Source organism: Paroedura picta, chromosome 5, assembly GCF_049243985.1.
Source record: "Paroedura picta isolate Pp20150507F chromosome 5, Ppicta_v3.0, whole genome shotgun sequence".
NCBI classification, from domain to species: Eukaryota; Metazoa; Chordata; class Lepidosauria; order Squamata; family Gekkonidae; genus Paroedura; species Paroedura picta.
This window is the reverse complement of record NC_135373.1, coordinates 108,727,755-108,746,941: the sequence shown is the minus strand read 5'-3', so window position 1 is coordinate 108,746,941 and position 19,187 is coordinate 108,727,755. Positions and strand designations below refer to the sequence as shown.

The 19,187-nt window shown below is 42.6% G+C and overlaps 1 protein-coding gene across 3 annotated transcripts in view; it reads left to right on the top strand.

Moving 5' to 3' along the window:
* Window positions 1-19,187, top strand: part of KDM7A (lysine demethylase 7A) — a 58,237-nt gene that overhangs the window by 9,121 nt on the left and 29,929 nt on the right. For 2 of the 3 annotated variants that reach the window (XM_077339826.1, XM_077339827.1), the window contains exons 2-4: window positions 12,900-12,985; window positions 16,488-16,605; window positions 18,479-18,639. In XM_077339826.1, the coding sequence (XP_077195941.1) occupies window positions 12,900-12,985; window positions 16,488-16,605; window positions 18,479-18,639 (365 nt within the window). The remainder of the gene's footprint in view (window positions 1-12,899; window positions 12,986-16,487; window positions 16,606-18,478; window positions 18,640-19,187) is intronic. The other variant, XM_077339828.1, reaches the window with a different exon arrangement.

Genomic DNA, 19,187 nt, shown 5'->3' with positions numbered 1-19,187 from the left:
CAATGAAACTCCCCAGTTGTGCCTGTGGCCACGGTTGTGAAACACATAGAGAAAGTTACCTTGGAGGTTCTGACTTTCTGTTTCCTACCTAGCAGCCTAACTTCAGCTTCCCTCATGACTACATGTCCCCACAACCTTGGTGCAAGCATGTTCTACAATTGACTTCTCCCCAGCACTATCTTCCAAGCTGTCTAAGATCCAGTTTGACCTACTGGCTGCTCTGTTCCAAGAAAAAAAACACTTTAAAGAAATTCTTTTCACTTCAAGTCTAGTTAACAACTACCCAAGCTACATAACTTCCTGCATGCATCTCTTATGTGAATATCTGGACTCTGTGGCAGTTTAGTTTGCATTTTTATGGTCCCTTCTTTACTTCTGCCAGCCAAGATCAATGGAACTTTGTTCTGCTGCTTCAGACAAACATGACTACCCACCAAATAAAATACTTGTTAGGTTTAGATAGAGCAACGGAATCTGTGCAATTGTTAAAATAAATATGATAGTAATTTTGGCATACTACTGATATTTGCTTTAAGGACTATTTTGCCTGAGGTATAAATATTCTTATAGTTAGGAAATATCACCTTTATTTTGTAAGTCGTCAAAACATTAACCATAGCCACAGTATATGACGATGAGATGAAAATATTAGACAGGGTTCTCAGTTTAAATAACGTTTCACTGCTGGATCTTGTGTTCATGCACAAAATATTGGGGCTAGGAATAAATGTATAAATTATCATTTATTGAGTGTACATATATTTCTCTGGGAAGTGCCAAGCACTTTAAGAGCTTTTTAAATTTGATATTTGTTGGAGTGTTCAAAGCATTTCATTACACAGTAATCCATACAGCAGTGTGCCAAGAGGAATGAACTTTATTCTAGATTAAAACACTATGTAATAGATTTGTTTTAATATTAGAGAGCAAATGGATAAGCTACTAGCACCCTAACTGACCTCAGAGAACCTAGCCACAGTGATTCATACAGTCATTTCTAGATTAGGTTACTGTAACTCGCTCTGTGTGGGCCTACCCCTGACCTTTACCGGAAACTGCAGCTGGTACAAAATGCAGCTGCACAGTTCCTCACGAGGACATTGTGGAAGACACACATTCAACCAATCCTCCAGCAGCTACATTGGTTGCTGGTGGAATTCTGGATCATATTCAAGGTGTTGATTTTAACCTTTAAGGCCTTGCGCAGTCTGGGCCCTGCATATCTAAGGGATTGCTTCTTTTGATATACCCCTTCAGATGAACTCTAAGATATACAAATGTGTTGGTGGTCTCTGGTCCTAAAGAAGTGTGGCTGGCCTCAACCAGGGCCTTTTTGGCCCTGGCCCCAGCATGGTGGAATATGCTGCTTGGCAGAAACATGGGCCCTGATGGAGCTATCATAGTTCCACAGGGCCTGCCAAATGGCATTATATCACCAGGCACATGGCTGAGGCCAAGATACATAGACTGTACCCCCAGCCCAGACACCCCCATGCCACCCAGATATACACTTAGATGGAGCACTGGGATAGAAATATCTATTGTACAGTGCCCCAAGCTGGATGCAGAGAGGGATGGTTAATAAATTGAAGTGCAACAGGTATCACCGTTCCCTACAAGAGGTGCACAGAGTATGAAGGAGAGATGCATCTCCCCCCAATTCATGTCACCTGTGAATTTGGAGAAGCAACTCTCCCCCTGCCACTTGTGCATCGTCTACTGCACAGAATATGTGAGCTGCAGCCAAGCTGAGCTTCATGGCATGTGTCCATTTTGTGTTGTTAGAGAATTGGTTCATGCTGAGGGAGTATTTTTGCAGGATGACTGCAGTGATGTGATGACCCAAAATGAGGGGACAGTATTGCTGATGAAAGTATAAGCTACATAATGTGTTTGACCTGTCTGCTTCTGACAGATAGCTCTACCTGTGCTGGTATTTCAAGCTCACTGTACTGTATTGTGCATATAATTTGTGACAGGAACTTCTGTCTTTAGTGCATGATTCAGTTGCATAACAGGCAAATGTCAGGAGGAGCACCTCTTTGCTGATATGGTATTATTTTTATGAAAACACTTCCCAGTTCTTCCCTTCTACATTTTAACATATTATTTATTTTATATTTATCTGTTCCACTTAATATTTCTGGTAAGGCCTAGGAGGAGGAGCTGGTCTCATGGCTTAAGTGCCACTTAGCGCTTCACACCCACTCAGGGCGGCTTTCCCTGCCCCTGAGTGCCTCCTCCATGCCTTGTCTGACCATTGGCCAGCCAATTGCCTTCCGTCCCCCACCTCTGACCACCCCGTCCTCCTTCCCCTTCCCTCCAAAGCTCAGAGTCTGCAGATCCCTGCTGCGTGAGAGCTGCTCCTTCCAGTGAGTTCCCTTCCTGGGAGCCTCCAGCCTGCAGCCTTTCCAGGTACTGGGACAGTTTGTGGAGGAGGCCTCTAGGGGCTGTAGGTTGATGAAGTTGGTTCATTGGCCTCAACCAAAGGCTTGATGGAAAATCTCCAGTTTTCAAGCCCTGTAGAATTGTTTTTGTTCCGGCAGGACCCTGATATTTTCTGGTGGCCATGTGGGGGGCAGAATGGAGGAAGCCCTGGCCCTTATTGAGGCCAGACAAGCTTTCTTGGGGCCAGAGATCACCAGCTTGTTGGTGTTTATAGAGCGTAGTGCTGTCTGGGGAGTATAGGTAGAGAGGTGGTCCCTCAGGTACAACTTCTGATCCGGTATTAAACTGGTAGCCAGTGCAGCTGTTGGAGCACAGACCGGATGTGGGCCCTCCAAAGTGTTCCTGTGAGAACCCTGGCTGCTTCATTCTGCACCAGTTGTAGTTTCTGGATCAGAGATAAGGGTAGGCCCACATAGAGCAAGTTGCAGAAATCCAGCCTGGATCATTGTGGCTAGATGTTCTGGGGCCAGGTAGGATTTGGTGCCTTGGTTTGTCGTAAGTGAAAGAACACTAGCCTTGTTACTCTGGTGACCTGCTTCTCCATGGGGGGGGGGGGGAGGTGTTGAAGATCTCACCCAGGTTCCTGGCTGTAAACTGTTTTAGCAAGTGGCAGTTCATCAAATTATGTTTGGGTGAGTACTGGATCAGAATGCTGACGTATTCTTTTTTTGTTTTTTGTATGTTTCGGAACATCTGTAGTCTGCATTTTCTGGTATCCGCCTGCTACCTAAAATCTGTCAGCATATACAATTCAGTGGAAATGTTATTTTAGGTGTGTATGAAAGATTTGCTTGGTTGATATGCTTGCTTGGATGGAAAAAAACAGGCTGGTGATTGCTCATTAGGGAAAATAAACATCCATGTATATGTTCGGCTTCTTTAGAAACTTCAGAGGTACCTAATGCTTAAACTGTGTAATTTTCACTTATCAGTTTCTGTCTTTGAGCACAAAGTAATACGTCTTGATTGTTGTTAGTGATGGGTGAACCATGTGTAATGTGATCAGTTATTTCCAACAACAGGATTCATTTCTTGAATCCCTGCTGTGAAGGTTGATCAGTCTCCTGGACTTGTGCTTGAGAGCCTTTTCTGATAGTATTTATAGGAAATTATGATGCCCAGTATTCTTCTGGGGAGCTGTAGCATGTGCTGGGGAGATGGATATAAATGGTATTCTGTAGGTGCTGCTTGCAGTAGAGTCTGAGGATCATGAGTTTTAATCCAGTGACCTATTGCTAATTACTCTGAAAACTCAGCTCCCATCCAGAACATTTGGGGTTTCATAAAAAGATTTCAGAGGACCTATTTGCTGATCCAAAGTTAATTTATTTTACTTTTGTTTAGGGAGCACAGATCAGTATGAATCAGAATTTGACATCTCTAATATCTTCTATGAGTTCTGTACCTGTTGCAAACTGATTTCTAATATTTGCAGTTTGTATTATTGGACCTACACTTATGCAGATATGGTGAAATACAGTTAGGTGAATTGCACATTCTTTCTCATTTCCCCCCTGCACATATCCCTTGTGATGGGCTTAAGGATCAGTAACCATCAGGCATCTTTTAGAATATGGTAGTTTCTTGTCAGCTGAATGTTTAAAAGAATGATGAGAGGTTGACTTAATTGATAAACTCCTAACATTTCAACATGCTGAGACAATAAAACGAAAGGCTTTTTATATGTTTGTTCATTTATAGCTGGGTTGCTGCTTCTATTTCTATCAGATAATATCTTTGAAAATACTGAAGTCCTTTTGAAAACTAGATTGACTCAAGACTTCTTGCTTAATCTCTTAAATCTTATTTTTGGAAGATTTAATAGCTCAAGAAGCTCCCTGCAACCATAGGCATCACAAATTATCTGATTCAGAATTTCAACTAGATGAAATTCTCAGGCCATGTTGATATAGAGAGTAGATATTGTGTGAATATAAGCCATATGACACTGTATAAGAAGCAGGAAGCAAAAGTACCTTGAACCTTGTCTTCCCCATGCCATTGTAATGGTCAAAATAGATCTTTTGTGTTTCTGCAGTGTGGGAACAGGTTGTGTACCTGCCACCTGGTGGCATAACAATGAGAGGACATGCAAAGTATTTCCCTTTCAGGAGAATGGGAATATAACTCATTTGAATACCTCGTTAATAATAGTGATATGACAGCTGTCATCAAAATGTGCCAAACAAATGATATATTCTTTAGTTTTTTAAAAAAGTATATTCAGATCTGTCACTTATTGACACCAGGGATTCTAAATAGATAGCACTAGTTTTTCAGGCCAGATATGCATTGAATGGAATTAATATTTAATGTCCGTTAGTCTGGCATTATGTGAAGTAGGCCTTTAAACTGGTGATTCTTGTGGAAAATGTTGAGTTCATTCTTTCTCAGAAAGGTATAATGCTGATGCTGCGACAAAAGCAAAGAGCTTGTACATGAAATCACTCTTAACATTAATTTTGAAAGCCAGCTCAAGTAAGAAAGCATTATAAATAATATATTGAGGTATAAAATTGTTTATTTTTATCTCATGCTGTTGGGTGACCCACTGCTAGTATTTTGCTGAGCTTTATTAAAAGCAGCATTTCTTAAATTTTAGTAGCCTGATTGAATTAAAAGCATGTGTCTCTGCCCCCCTTCCCTCAGTGATACATGCTGTACCCGGACACTTGCTATACCCGGACACATGCTATACACAATCTGTGTAGCAAGCAATACATACTCTGTGGTGGGTGGCCTTCAATCTTTGCTTCCTCACAACAGTGAAAACCATATCAGCTATGTTTTAGTAGCAAGCTTAAATGAAATAGTCTGTAAAAGGTGTACAAGGTCAGGTGTTAGAGGGTAGCTGATTCTGTAGGGCCACAACTGAAAAGCTGATTCTGTAGGACCACCCAAGTTATGATCAGTCACTCTCAACTCTTGATTAGAAGACACTTTGCTATGGATACTTCCTTGCTGTTTTTATTTATTTATGGTTATATTTTTATTCTGTTCTTCCTAGAGGGCTCAGAGCAGATCACAGTAATTAAAACAGACAACACACATATTGAATTTAAACAATCTTAGGTTTTAAAAACAACTAAGAACAGGAAAAAATTGATTGAAGTTGTCTCTCTCTTGAGGGAAAGAGGTGAGGGAGGACCACACAATGTAACCTTTGATGGCATTTTGATTAGGTGGATGTTACCAGGGAGGCCAGCAGATTTGATGTTATATCAAGCCTCAACCATAGGCCTGGTGGAACAGCTTCATCTTATAAACCTGTGAAATTGTCTGAGGTCCCGCAGGCCTTTGATCTTGCTAGTTAGAGTGTTCCGTCAGAGCCAGGGCCACAAAGGTTGAGGCCAATTTGATTTCTTTGGGACCGGGGATCCTGAGCAAATTTTACTCACTAGATCTTAGTGTTCTTTAGGGGACATAATGGGAGAGGTGGTCCCCAGATGCAACCGTCCAGTACAGTTTAGGGCTTTAAAGGTGAGCACCAAAACCTTGAACCTGATCTGGTCTTCATTATGGAGTCAGTGCAGCTGGGAGAGCACTAGTCATATGTGTTCTCTCCACTGGGTCCTGGTCAAGACCCTCACTGCTGTGTTCTGAACTGGTTGAAGTTTCCAGAGCAACTTCAAGGGTTGCCCCAGGTAGAGTGAATTACAGTAATATAGCCTGAAGGTGACGGTTGCATAGATTACAGTGGCTAGATCGAATGTCAATAGATAAGGGTGCTAGGGAGACATTGGATCCTGTGGAGTGTTCTGGAAACCACTGGATCCTCCATCCCCCCCCACCCCGGTTTGTTTTCTTCCCAACAGCCCCAGTAAAACTATATAGTGAACACAAACCTCTTCGTTCCCACAACCATAGTCCCCATATTCTCTGGACATTATTGGTCCCCCCACAATCAGTGGGGGTTTTCAATGGTCCAGGATCTTAAGATTCAGAAATCAAAAGTTCTTGCAGAGACCCCTATTGTAGGAGGGATATAGATGGTTTAGCAGAAGCAAGTAAAATTGAAGCTCCCAATGACCATGATGGCAACAGTTCCAACAGGCTGAATAATGACCAAATTCTAGGGCCTTAGGTGTATTCAGTGATGTTGTTAGGAGGAAGTCCCACCCAGACTGTGGTGGAGATGGATCAATAGTTGGGTGCTGGACTGCTCCATGGGGCTTGAGCGCAGGCTACACCAGGACCAAGCCTACTTGCCAGACAGCCCTGGCACTCACCCTTCTGGTAGCAACGAGGTCCTTGGAGCCAACAGCAGATTAAAAGAGGAGCCAGGTGGTAGCCAATTCCCAGGGATGGCAACAGGCTGATGAATCAGGCCAATGTCAGAATAACTGGTTGAGCTGAAGCCAGAGTTGTCCAGACTACATTGGAGTCCAGGGTTTGATGAACACATTCTTACTAGAGGCCAGGATAACATAGGCTGGAAGGATCCTTGAGGAAACTTTAGAGTTGCTCATAGAAACAGCAGACAGACAGATTCCGGGGCAACCTGACTTCTCATTTGGTGGAGACATGAGAGAGGGCCTTTTCAGTTCCACGATTATGGAACAGCCTTCTGAGGGAGGTGTTTGTGGCCACTTTCGATCTTTACAAGGCCACATTTGATTAAAGCAGTCCTAAATTTTGGTTTTATACATGAAGTAATGTAGTCATTACAGTTACTTCAGCAACAAGAAGGATGGACTGGACAGTTCCTATGGAGCTCCTTAGCTGAAAATCTAACATGTGCTGGTTCAGCACAGCATGGGACCAGCTTATGTACCAGCCTGGACAGCTCCATGCTGAGAGGGTCCTAGTTAACCAGCCCCTTGTCTTAGTTCTCTGGTTTTTGCTCCTGATCCTGTGGACAGCTCCAGCTCTGCTCTGTTTTAGATGTACCCCTTGCACCTATCTGCCACTTCTGGTCAGGTGAAAATTATATTTGTTTTATCAACTGGTGCACTTCCTTGTTCATCTCACATATTTGAACAATACCACTTTGCTCACTGAATTTGCTTGTTAACTACACTCAACTCCTTGCTCTGGTCCAAGACTGTTTAAATAAACTATAACACCAAAGTTCTCTTCAGAGGGGTAGGAACAGATCTAATATGCAATGTCCATTGTTTGTGACTTTACATTATTTGAATCTATAAATTCCAGATACCCTGAAGGGATTTAACCCTGTTTTAACATCACTTTCAATTTCATTTTGATTAATCACCTCATTTTAAAGGAGGTTTTCCTTTTTAGAAAAGAAGAAAATTGACATTGGGCTTTTTGAGTAACTTTCTGTCCATATAAATGCTGAAAATAGTAGTGCTATGATCACTGCTTAACAATGCTGGCTTCTTGCAGCATGTCCTGAGCACCATTCGGGATCAAGTCCAGGATGGCTGCCTTAGTTAACTTCATGGGAGATTGTTCCAAGTCATGATCATTTATTATATTACAGATTTTATCTTTTATATGGCATTAACATACATCTAGACGACATGAAGATATTGGAAGTTGCCCATTATTGTACAGTTTTCTGATTGCTTTAATAATAATAATAAAATTTAATTTATATCTCACCCTTCTAATGCTCAGTGTGGTTAACAACATAAAAACAAATACACACATAAAATTTTTAAACATTATAATTTGTGCTCCTGACTAAAATCCCAATGGGGGAGGTTGTGGCTGGAGCCGATCTTCAGCCTTCCTTTTCCCTTCCTCCTCTAATGGTGAGGCCAGCCTTATATGGTAGATGTCATTTCCGGCCTCAACCATAAGCCGACTGGAATAGCTCTGTTTTGCAGGCCCTGCAGAACTGGTTTAGATCCTGCAGGGCCCTCATCTCTTCTGGGAGATTATTCTACCTGGTTGAGGCCAGGGCTGAAAAAGCCCTGGCCCAGGTGAAGGCCAACTTCACCTCTTTCTGGCTGGGGACCCTGGGCAGATATTGTTTTGAGGATCTCAGTGCTCTTGGGGGAATATAAGGAAAAAGGCTGCTTCACTTGACTTAAAAACAAGGCCTGCTTAACAGAGACACCCTGCACTGTTAGAATTCAGAGAGCAGTGTTTATATCTTCGTTTCCTGCCTACCACCTTCTGCCTATTATATTATCTTTTCCTTCTTCCAGTGAAGCTTCTTTATATAGTTCTTCTCTCCACCATTTTATCCTTGCAGCTGCGCCGTGAGGTAGGTTGGGCAAAGAGTAAACAATTGACCCAATGTTCACTCAGCAAGCTTCATAGTTAAATAGGAATTTGAACCTAGGTCTTCCTAGTCCAAAGCTCTACCAGTTATACAGCACTGATTCTTAACTTGTTCTTGCAAAAAGAGATCAGGCAGAGTAAGAGGCAAGCTGCTTAGAATTTACCTCACTAGACATTGAAAATATCTTATAATATGTTGAAATGGGGCTAACCCAATGTCTGACTGTCTTCATCTTTGTAAGGAACAATGCCTGGTGAGATTGCACACCATTGGCCATCTTTTTGGCTTGATTTAATTTGGGCCTAATTCCTCTTAAGCCAGTTCTCAACCGCTCCAACTCGGCAACCCCAACTGTGGTGGCGGCAGGGTTGGCATGCACACAGGAAGTGCGTGTGTGTGCATGTGTCCACGTATGTACGCAGGTGCACAACAGTCAGGGTGGCGTGGAGGCGGCCATTGCCATGGCTCCTCCACCGCTGCCTGCCGCTGCCTGACCACCACTGGTTACCACCACCGGTTACCACCGCTTGCAGCCACTGCTACTGCTTACAGCCGCCCTCTACTAGCTGCCACAGTGGGGCCCGGCAACCCCAAATGGGGTTGGGACCCCAGGGTTAAGAACCATTGTCTTAAGCACTTTTCAAATAAAGTGGCGTACAATAGCTAAAGACAGACCCTATTGTCAGACTTGTTGAATAACCTGCAAAATAGTTCTGTTCTACTTCATAGCTGCTTATTTGAAAACGATTAGGTTATTGGTGAGTACTTTCAGCAGTACTTACAAATACAATGTTACCACAAAAACTAATTACGAAAAATAAATCATAAAAACTTTACTGATGTTACCTACTCATCAACATATGCCCAGGGTAATTACAGGTAAGTACAGGCTTTACAAGCCTTGACCTGGATAGGCCAGGCAAGCCTGTTCTTGTCAGACCTTGGATGCTAATCAGGATGGTCTTCTGGTGAGTATTTGGATGCCAGGATTGTGATACAGAGGCAGACCTCTTGGCAAACCTCTTCTAAACATCTTTTGCCTTGAACCATCCTATTGATTTGCCATAAGTCAGTTGTGACTTGATGGCAAAAAATAATGGCTGGTTGTATAAGTATGTTGCTTTAATCTAATAAAATTATTGGCTAAGAATTCATGAGCTTTTATTGATACAACCCAGGCGTATAATTGAGGATTAACAATTACTCAGTCTTTTACTGAAAAAGAGTTAAGTGCCACCTTTAAGACCCAACAAAGTATATGAGATTTTGTGTGCACTCATACTTCCTGAGACACAATATAATGGATTATATTGTATTTGAGGAAGTGTGCATGCACACGAACGCTCATACCTTGAATAAAACTTGGTTGTGTCTTAAAGGTACCACTGGACTCTAAATTTGTTCTGCTGCTTCAGACCAACATGGCTACCCACTTGAATCTATCAGTCTTTACTAGTGTTGATACAGAATAGTAACAGTTTCCTTCTTGCAAATGTTGAAGATGTATCTATCACATTCTGTAAAATTAGTACTGAACAGAAGTAATAAAGTTCCCCATCCGCCAAAGATGGCATTTTCCATAATAGGGTACTTTATTGCTAGGAAAGCGCTGAAACAGAGTTAAAAGGTAAGACCTGATAGGGTGACTAGGGTGTAGGAGTTTTGTAATGTTCTTTTGCGTAGGTTGCACCGTTAGACATTTAACTAACATCATTTAGACCAGGGGTTCCCAGCCTTTTTCAGGCTGGGGACTGGGGGGGGGGGGAGAGGGAGGACCGGGGACCGGGGGGGGGAGATGGAGGCTCGGGCACTGGTGGGAGGCACGGGCACAAACGCAAAGGGGGGGGGGGAGGCGTGTTTTGCTTCTTGGTGTCTCCATTTTATCTAAATTGCTCTCTTCCAAGCTGCTTGCCCAGAAAATATTTGAGAGAATTGGGTGGTCTGTGCAACAAATCCCAAGAGTATCTAGTTAATACTTCTAGGTTTGGTTGTGTAAAAGTGAGTTTTTACTGAAAGAAAAACTTGCTTCCTACTGGTGTCTTGCATGATATTGTGATAGACATTTATGAGAACCTTGAATTACGTTACTGGAAGTAGTTGTCTATTTCTTGATCTGGTGTGGTGTAATGTTGAGTAGAATTTTGGAGACCCTAGATTTGACAATCCATTCTTCCATGGAAGCTTGCTGGGTGACTTGCACTGGACACATGCTCTTAGCCTACCTTACAGGGGAGTTGTGAGAATAAAATGGAGAGGAGGAGAATCATGCAAACTGTTTTGGGGTCCCTATTGGAGAAAAAGGGGTATAAAAAAAGTAAATTATAACCCCATGGTTAAACTGGCCTTTAGTCAGTTTAGTGCTTGTTGAAGTGAATCATATTGATATTTGTGTGAAGGATGTATGAGTTTACGGTATTTAGTTTTGTTTTATTGGATTACTGTTTTTCGTAAACTACTCTGGGACCCCGTTGGTGAGAAGGAGCAAAATGCTGGAATAATTACATTAAAATGGCTGTTTACCAGATTATATCACAATAGATTATTTCATGTAGCTGCAATAGCTGAGGCAGGCAGGTGGGTTGCAGCCAATTCCACTTTTCATCATAATTTTACAGTTGCACCTTTGGTTGTGAAAAGGCAAGTGAAAGTGAATGCAGTTTTTGCATTTCTCAAACAGATTTGTGGTGTTCCTGTGGTAGGTACACAGGCAATATTGTTCTGAAGCAGTTTATCGGGAGTCCTGCTATATGGTATTTTCCAGGTATGATTTCAGCCAGATATAGATAGCTGATATTTTTTGACTTCCCGAAATGGCAAGGACTACAGGATAACTGTGGTCAAAATGCATTTAAAGGGCTCTCAGTCTCATTAAATGCCTTCCAAGTAGACTTTCAGCTTGGAGAAGGCACTTAAAGGGACCAGGAGTCTTTAAAATGCCTTTGGGGTGAACACGCAGAAAAAGGCACTTAAATTTTACAGGGACCATGTTCCTTTTAAAGTTTAAATGCCTCCCCCCCCCCCGCATTGAAAATGGGACACCTTTTTAAAGGGCCCATAGAATTGAATATCCCGGTCCAATCTATTTCAAACTTTGGGCTTGTTTGGTTTTTTTTTAGAGGCACCAGCAGCTATGCTGCAAATTTGATGCCTCAACTCCCCCAGAGCCCCTGATACACCCAGGTTGATTTCCATTATAGCCTACAGGGATGATTGACTTTAACGATTTCCAGAGGCTGTAATGGAGCTGAAAAAATTCAGCATTCCCTGATATTTACCAAATTTGAATAGCATTCGATTCGGAAATATCAGGAAATCAAGGTTTTTTTTTTCAGCCCAGATGATATTTCCAGAAGGATTATAGTAAACTAGGGGCCAAGCCTGTTGCATTCAGGAATACAATGGGCTCTAGATTAGGGGGGTGGAGTGGGAAGAACTCTGTGGATGGCCTCTCCCTCCCAGGACCTGGAAAGGCTATAGGCAGCTGTTAGGGAACTCATGCAGCAGGGATCTGCAGCCTCCAAGCCTCAGAGGGAAGTAGAAGAAGGAGGGGGTGGTCAGGGGTGGGGTATGGAAGGCAATTGGCTGGCTGCTGGACAGACAGGAGGAGGAGGCCCTCAGGGGCAGGATACTCAGCTGTCCTGAGTGAGTGTTAAGCGCTGAGTGGCACTTAAGCCCTGAAACACACTCCTCCTCCAAGGCCTTACCAGAAATATATTATGTGAAACAGATGTGTATTTACTCTCTAACTCTTACTAGTGACCTGCTAAAACTTTTAGCTGGTTTCAATGCTGGTCCAGTACAAATAAAAGCAATCCTGGCTGCACATGGACAAACGCTGTTTGCTGCCATGTTTACTCACTCCTATTGCCTTTCCTTGCAGATGGAGTGCAGCTGAAAGCTTCCAGATTTGGGAATTCTTGAATGAAATCCCGAATTCACTGCGGCTTTTGAATTTGTTTCCTCACCCTAAATTTGGATTCTCAGCTAAGATTAAAAGTGAAGAATCCTGTTTCTGGAGAAGAAACAAAAACAGTTTGCTCAGTATTCATATGTCATGGTGAGTTGAGAAGAGTTCCCAAACCAGGAAGACTTCAAGCATGTTCCATTTGCAGGGGGAAGAAGCAACGGGACAGTATGAGATGCTGAAAATCTTTTATTTATCATGACATCAAAATGCAGCCCTTGATAATTTTCCTGTGAAGATGTACTTGGAACATCTTAAGAGTCTCTAAAGATTATTTTCTTCTATTTTTAGCTGTGTCAGAGTAGAAGAACATCATGCTGTTGACATTGACCTGTATCACTGTCCCAATTGTGCAGTTCTTCACGGACCCTCCTTAAGTAAGTAATGAACGATAGCAATACTCAAATCTTACTGATTTGAGTGTCTGCAATACTTTTTAATTTTGCAAAATTTAAATAAATGTTGGACGGTGGTAATTTTACAGCACCTGTTAAGTCCTTTTAAAATATTCTAAATTGTGGATCAGGGCAACCCTAATTCACTAAGTATAAAATGAGGAATTTCAGTTCATGCAAATTAAATCTTGCTTCAGATTTGTGTCTGTGTGAAATATGGTTCTGCAGGTTGTGGCTATAGCCCCATTTAAGCAGAGCAGCAGAAATAATTTTAGTATCTCCGGTAAGAAATGGATCAGTCTAAGGCAGGGGTAGTCAAACTGCGGCCCTCCAGATGTTCATGGACTACAATTCCCATGAGCCCCTGCCAGGGCCGCATCTGGAGGGCCGCAGTTTGACTACCCCTGGTCTAAGGGATGAAACTTAATTCAAAAGAGCCTCTTGTTAGAAAACATAAGTGCTTTGCAATATTGGTAAAAGGCTTTAATACTGTGTGTGTATTTCTGCATTCTGCAGTAAAACAGTTATTTTTCAGATATGCGTAGCTTGGAAACAGCTGGCAAATACCTGCACAGCTGCTTTCCTTCCTTCTGCCTTCTACCATACTTGTCAGGTTATTAGCTATTTTTCAGACAGCCAGTTTTTAGAAGCAAGGAAAAGAGTTTTGAATGACAAAATCCTGGTCTGGAAAGACAGATTAGAACAATTATATTAAGTAGAGGGAGCAGAAGTATTCCCCTTATTCCCAACGTGGCTTTTGCCTGTGGTGAGATAGGGCTCTGTACAAGTGAACTGCCTTTGTTACTTTTTCTTTTGCTCATCTTTCTTAAAAACAGAGACCAGGAGTGTAAAGGCAGTTGCTTAGTTTGACTTGTTGACTTGGAGTTTATTTCCTCTCCACAGACAGGGATTTAAAAACCTTGAATTATCTTCACCTTTTCTTGATAAGGATTCCACCTGAGGTCTTTCCTCATTGCCCATTGTTCCCTAGAACAATTAATAATTACTTATTAATGCACAGAAGTGTCTCTCTAATGTCTATGAATCAGGCTGTAGGATACCAGATCCAGTTGGCAGGTGGACACCGAAAGTCAGTTTCTCTGGCATGTATCTATGTGACTAACATAGCAGTAGGAATGTAACACCCTAGGAAGGGCAGGGATTCCTTTCCAGTGCCATAGAGCAGGGGTAGTCAACCTGTGGTCCTCCAGATGTCCATGGACTACAATTCCCATGAGCTCCTGCCAGCATTTGCTGGCAGGGGCTCATGGGAATTGTAGTCCATGAACATCTGGAGGACCACAGGTTGACTACCCCTGCCATAGAACACAGCAGGCTGCTCTGCATATATTGTTATAAGTATTCTGCAGTACTGTGCTCTGATGGGGAGATCACCAGGTCAATCTAATTATCCAAAATTATAGTACTGAAAAGCCCTTAGTACAAAGATTAAGTCCCTGAATTAGACTACGCACTTTTCTCATAGAGACAAATGAGGGTGGATGTGTTCTCATACTACGTATTTTGTTGACAGACCTTAATATGTGTATTTGTGTCCTGCCATTACCCATACGCTCTCAAACTAATTCAGTCACTTCTAAAATACGAAGCACTGAACTGTTACGAAATACAAAAGAGGTATTACATTTGGAATTCCATTTTGACTTAAATATTAACTAAGACTCTTAAGAAAATTAGCGTTAAAACGATTAAATACACAGTATTTAATATTACTTTTAAGGTACTACTGCATTATGATGTTTAATAGATCCCAAGTGTATTTTCTTGACTATATATTAGAGGCTATAGTTAGAGGATAATATATCAATTGCAACAATTAGTTCCTTTTCACACATGCAGATTGGAGGGTAAGATTCATTGGATGCCAGCTGTAAGGTGTGGCGTGAAGGTACATTCAGCCTAATTAGGCTTTGCAGAATAACAAAATAGCTCTTTATTGTATCTCTTTCCACCTGTGTATTATAGTTGAAATGGGGCTTTGTTTCTTTTATATTTCCCTTGTTAAACCCAGCAAGCTCCTTTTTAGAATAAATATTGAACACTTTGGATAGACTAATCTCAGCCTTTGAATATGCAATTTGTAAGAGTATAACTACTTGTAGGTAACACTAGCCTTTTAACAGATATACCAATTTATCCTTAAAAGGAGTTCAGTTACATCAGAGGCTTTGTGTCTCATCTTTTGTAGTGCAGCTGCCTACCTTAATAACTGTCAGATGCTATTGGCTGCTTTCCAGTGCAGTCATTGAGCTTGTAAAAACAGGTGTGTGCACATAGAAAGAATGATATGCATCTTTCTGCACAGAAACACGCACACGCTCACTCACTAAACGTTGGTATACATAAATTGCATACCACATGGAGGCTGCTTTGAATGGCTCCCATGTGACAGCTGCCTCCACCCAGCAAACTGTTTGCATGCATGCATGCTGCTGTTGCTGCTACTTTTGTTCTCCCAAAGATTTGCAGTCGTATCCAGGACATGCCCCAGTATACATAGTGAGCTCCTGTATTGAATACTTTGTCCTGTGGAGAGAGCAATCTCTGGGAGCCATTTATGGCACTCTCTACTCTACCCCCTTTGTTTGATGGTCCTTGATAGATTGTGAACGTCTAGATGAAATTACTGATACTTTGCTAGTATGCACTTGACTAATTTGCAAAAACAAATATCAGCGGTAGCTTTAATAAACATTGTTTCAGAAACAAGATTCATGTGAGTTGGGGTTCTCTGCACATAGTTTTTGGGGGATGGGTGAGATGACTAAGTGTATAGGATGGGGTGGAGCCAGCTCAGGTCTTTGCAGTCCCATGTTTTGAGACTGCAAAGAACTGAGCTGGCTCCACCCCAAGTTTTGGGACTGTTGCTACAGTTTTAAGATGACCTGTACAATGAAGCATATGCCTCCATATTTGCATTGGCTGAAGTAATCTTACCATTTACCTGCCCATGGTGGGTGAATACTTTCCTCCGCTGAGTAGTAGTGGGAGAAAAAACATGGGGCAAGACAAAGTTGCGATTAATGTAACATCACTTCTGGGTCATCACCTAGAAGCTATGTTATGGTGTTTGTGATGGTCCTCCACCCAAGGCCTCAAAATTCCCTTCATCTCTCAACAAACATTGATGCCAGGCCACAGTGCCACATGCAGTGAAGGAGCATGGCGCAGTCATCTCTGTGATTCCAAGGAAGGACTGCAGGTAGATTCTTCAGCTTGTCCTGGACCCATCTGGGAAGTGTGCATGAAAACAAAAGAACAGGCAAAATACAAGCAGGATTCCCTCAAAATAGAATTGAAGAATAGGTTATAGTAATTCCCCTCCCTCCAAGGCCCTCTAGGAAATTGCCATGGAGGAAATCACACCTCAGCAGTCCCAAACAAATAGATTATAATAGCTTGTTAGAGGGGCAGGGTACAAATGGGATAATTTTAATAGCTAATTCATATTTTAATCCTCTAGTGAAAAGGAGAAGGAACTGGCACAGGCATGACTATACTGAATTGGATGATGGTACCAAACCAGTTCAAGCTGGAACACGAACATTTGTAAAACAACTACGAGCTCGTTCATTCCCAAGGTAAGAGATGTGCTACTGGAAGGAGAGTTCTTAGGAGTTTAGTTACGTACTTACTACCGATCAAATTCAAAAGAGGAATTTCCAAAACAGTATGAACTACTCCGCCTGTTTAACTGTGAAACTGAGTTCATTGTTGTCGTCAAAGGCGTTTGGGCTTTAGGGAGGAGAAAACATAATTAACATGTAGTTTGAATTACAATAGATTATGACAGTTTAAGAGCCTCTTGTGGCGCAGAGTGGTAAGGCAGCAGTCATGCAGTCTGAAAGCTTTGCCCATGAGGCTGGGAGTTCAATCCCAGCAGCTGGCTCAAGGTCAACTCAGCCTTCTATCCTTCCAAGGTCGGTAAAATGAGTACCCAGCTTGCTGGGGGGTAAACGGTAATGACTGGGGAAGGCACTGGCAAACCACCCCATATTGAGTCTGTCATGAAAATGCTAGAGGGCGTCACCCCAAGGGTCAGACATGACCCGGTGCTTCCACAGGGGATACCTTTACCTTTATGACAGTTTTGTCGAAGTTGAGGGAAAAGCTTGGGGAGGCAGATCATTCCACAGTTCTTCTGAAAGAGCTTCTTACTCTTCGGTCTGTCTAGCAACTGCTTCAGACCACAAGTTTGCATTCATTTGCTTAAATTTACGTCATTAGGAACTATGGGTTCTTGGGGGTTTGGTTGGGACAACTGATAATGCTAGAGGAACACACCACAAAATTTTGCCAGCTTCAGAAAACTAGAATTACTGTGTCAGTGTTATAGTCATTTTAAGAGAACATCTTAACACCACCCGTGGCGCCGCGGACTAAATAATGCAGTAAGGGCTGGTGGGGAGGAGTTAGGGCGGGCTCTGTCTGGGATGAGGAAGGGTGCCGATTGGCCCCTTCCTCGGACTGACAATCGGAGGGCCCAATAGGCAGGCGCAAAGCGCCTGCCGATTGGGCCCTCCGATTGGCCGTACGTCGGCACGCTGGCAATTGTGAGCCGCGCACAGCGCGGCTCGCCATGGCTCACTTGCCGGCGGCCTGCTGGCTCAGGGGCCTCACACTGCCCCGCTAGAGCCCGCTGTATTTCAGCTACAGCGGGCTTGATTACTAGTACTTATATACATTAATAATCCTTATCCATGGTTCCTCTATATATCTGTGATACAGCCTGGGGGGTGGAACGTGTCTGGCTGTCCAAGTTGGAATAGGGCCAATCAGATTGACCCTGTTCCAGCAGCTCCCGCCCTCTGTCCCTGGACTCTAGCCTCTTTGCTCTCAGATGCGCCTCAGTGCCTGGAGCCAGCAGCAGGTAAGGGGAGAGTGTGCTGGGCGAAGGGTAGTGGTGGAGGGCCTGCTAACGAGGGCCTCTTGGCCTGCAAGGCTGGGCCTGCTTATGAGGGCCTCTTGGCCTGCTAGGCTGTCCCTGCTAACGAGGGCCTCCTGGCCTACTGACTGCCTGCTCTGTCTTGGCCTTGCTAATGAGCTGGCCAGCCCCACCCATCCCAAAGCCACCTTAAGCTGCCTGGCCAGGAGCCAGGGGAGGGGACACTTTCGAAGCCCGTTCTTAGGAACCGGCTTTGAAGCTAGTAATAATAATAATTGTATGAACGGCTATATGTTGTTCATCGCCCTGAGCTGGCAATGGGAGTGCAGCGTATAAATTTAATAATATACATATATAATATAATAATAAATAATAAATTCGACATATACTGTAGTCATCTAGGAAATAACCTTAGATTTTAGTGAGTGCAAATTTCTCCTGTTCTAAATACTCAGTGGGATATCTAAAACAGTTGCGATCACTTCTTTTTATTAGGGATCTCTCCTTTTTATCAGTAATTACTAATCCTGTTCTTTGGTTGTTTAATTTTTAAATGTTTTCTGTTCTAGTGCTGATGACATCATTTTGAAAATGCATGGCAGCCAGCTAACACAAAGATACCTGGAGAAGCATGGGTTTGATGTTCCCATCATGGTTCCCAAATTAGACGGCTTAGGTCTGAGACTTCCTCCCCCTACTTTCTCTGTTTTGGATGTGGAACGATACGTAGGTATGGTCTGTAGTTATGATAGAAAGTCCAAATAAAAATAGATTCACCAAATAACCTGGTTGTCCTCCTCAAATATTTAAAAACCATTGTTCTTTTCAGAGTGAGAAAAATCGATCCAAAGGAGTGCATGATGTCACTGATGAAGGCTTAACCTCTTCAAAAGTGCTTTGTGAATCCAATGTGCATTAAGCTAAACTTTCAGCTCTTGGTTGCTGCCATGCAGTTAGCCTTATAGGCAGTCATCTGTGGTTATTGTGTTCCACTTAGTAGTGGGGGTAAAATTGTGGAGAATGATGGTTCATAATTGGAAATGTATCCATTATTTTTTGTCCAAGAATCCTTTAACAACACATCTAAGCTGAATTCTCCACACATTGCAATTGTAGTCCTTAGGGTGGATGAGTTATAGAGTTAAATGTCTTCCTCAGAGTAATCTCATCAGAATTTGTGGGACTACTCCAGAAGTAAAAGTTATAATAACTACATTTTAATTGCCTCTGGTGTTAAAGCTCTAAAGTGAGAATAAGACTGGACAGTTTGTGTTTGGG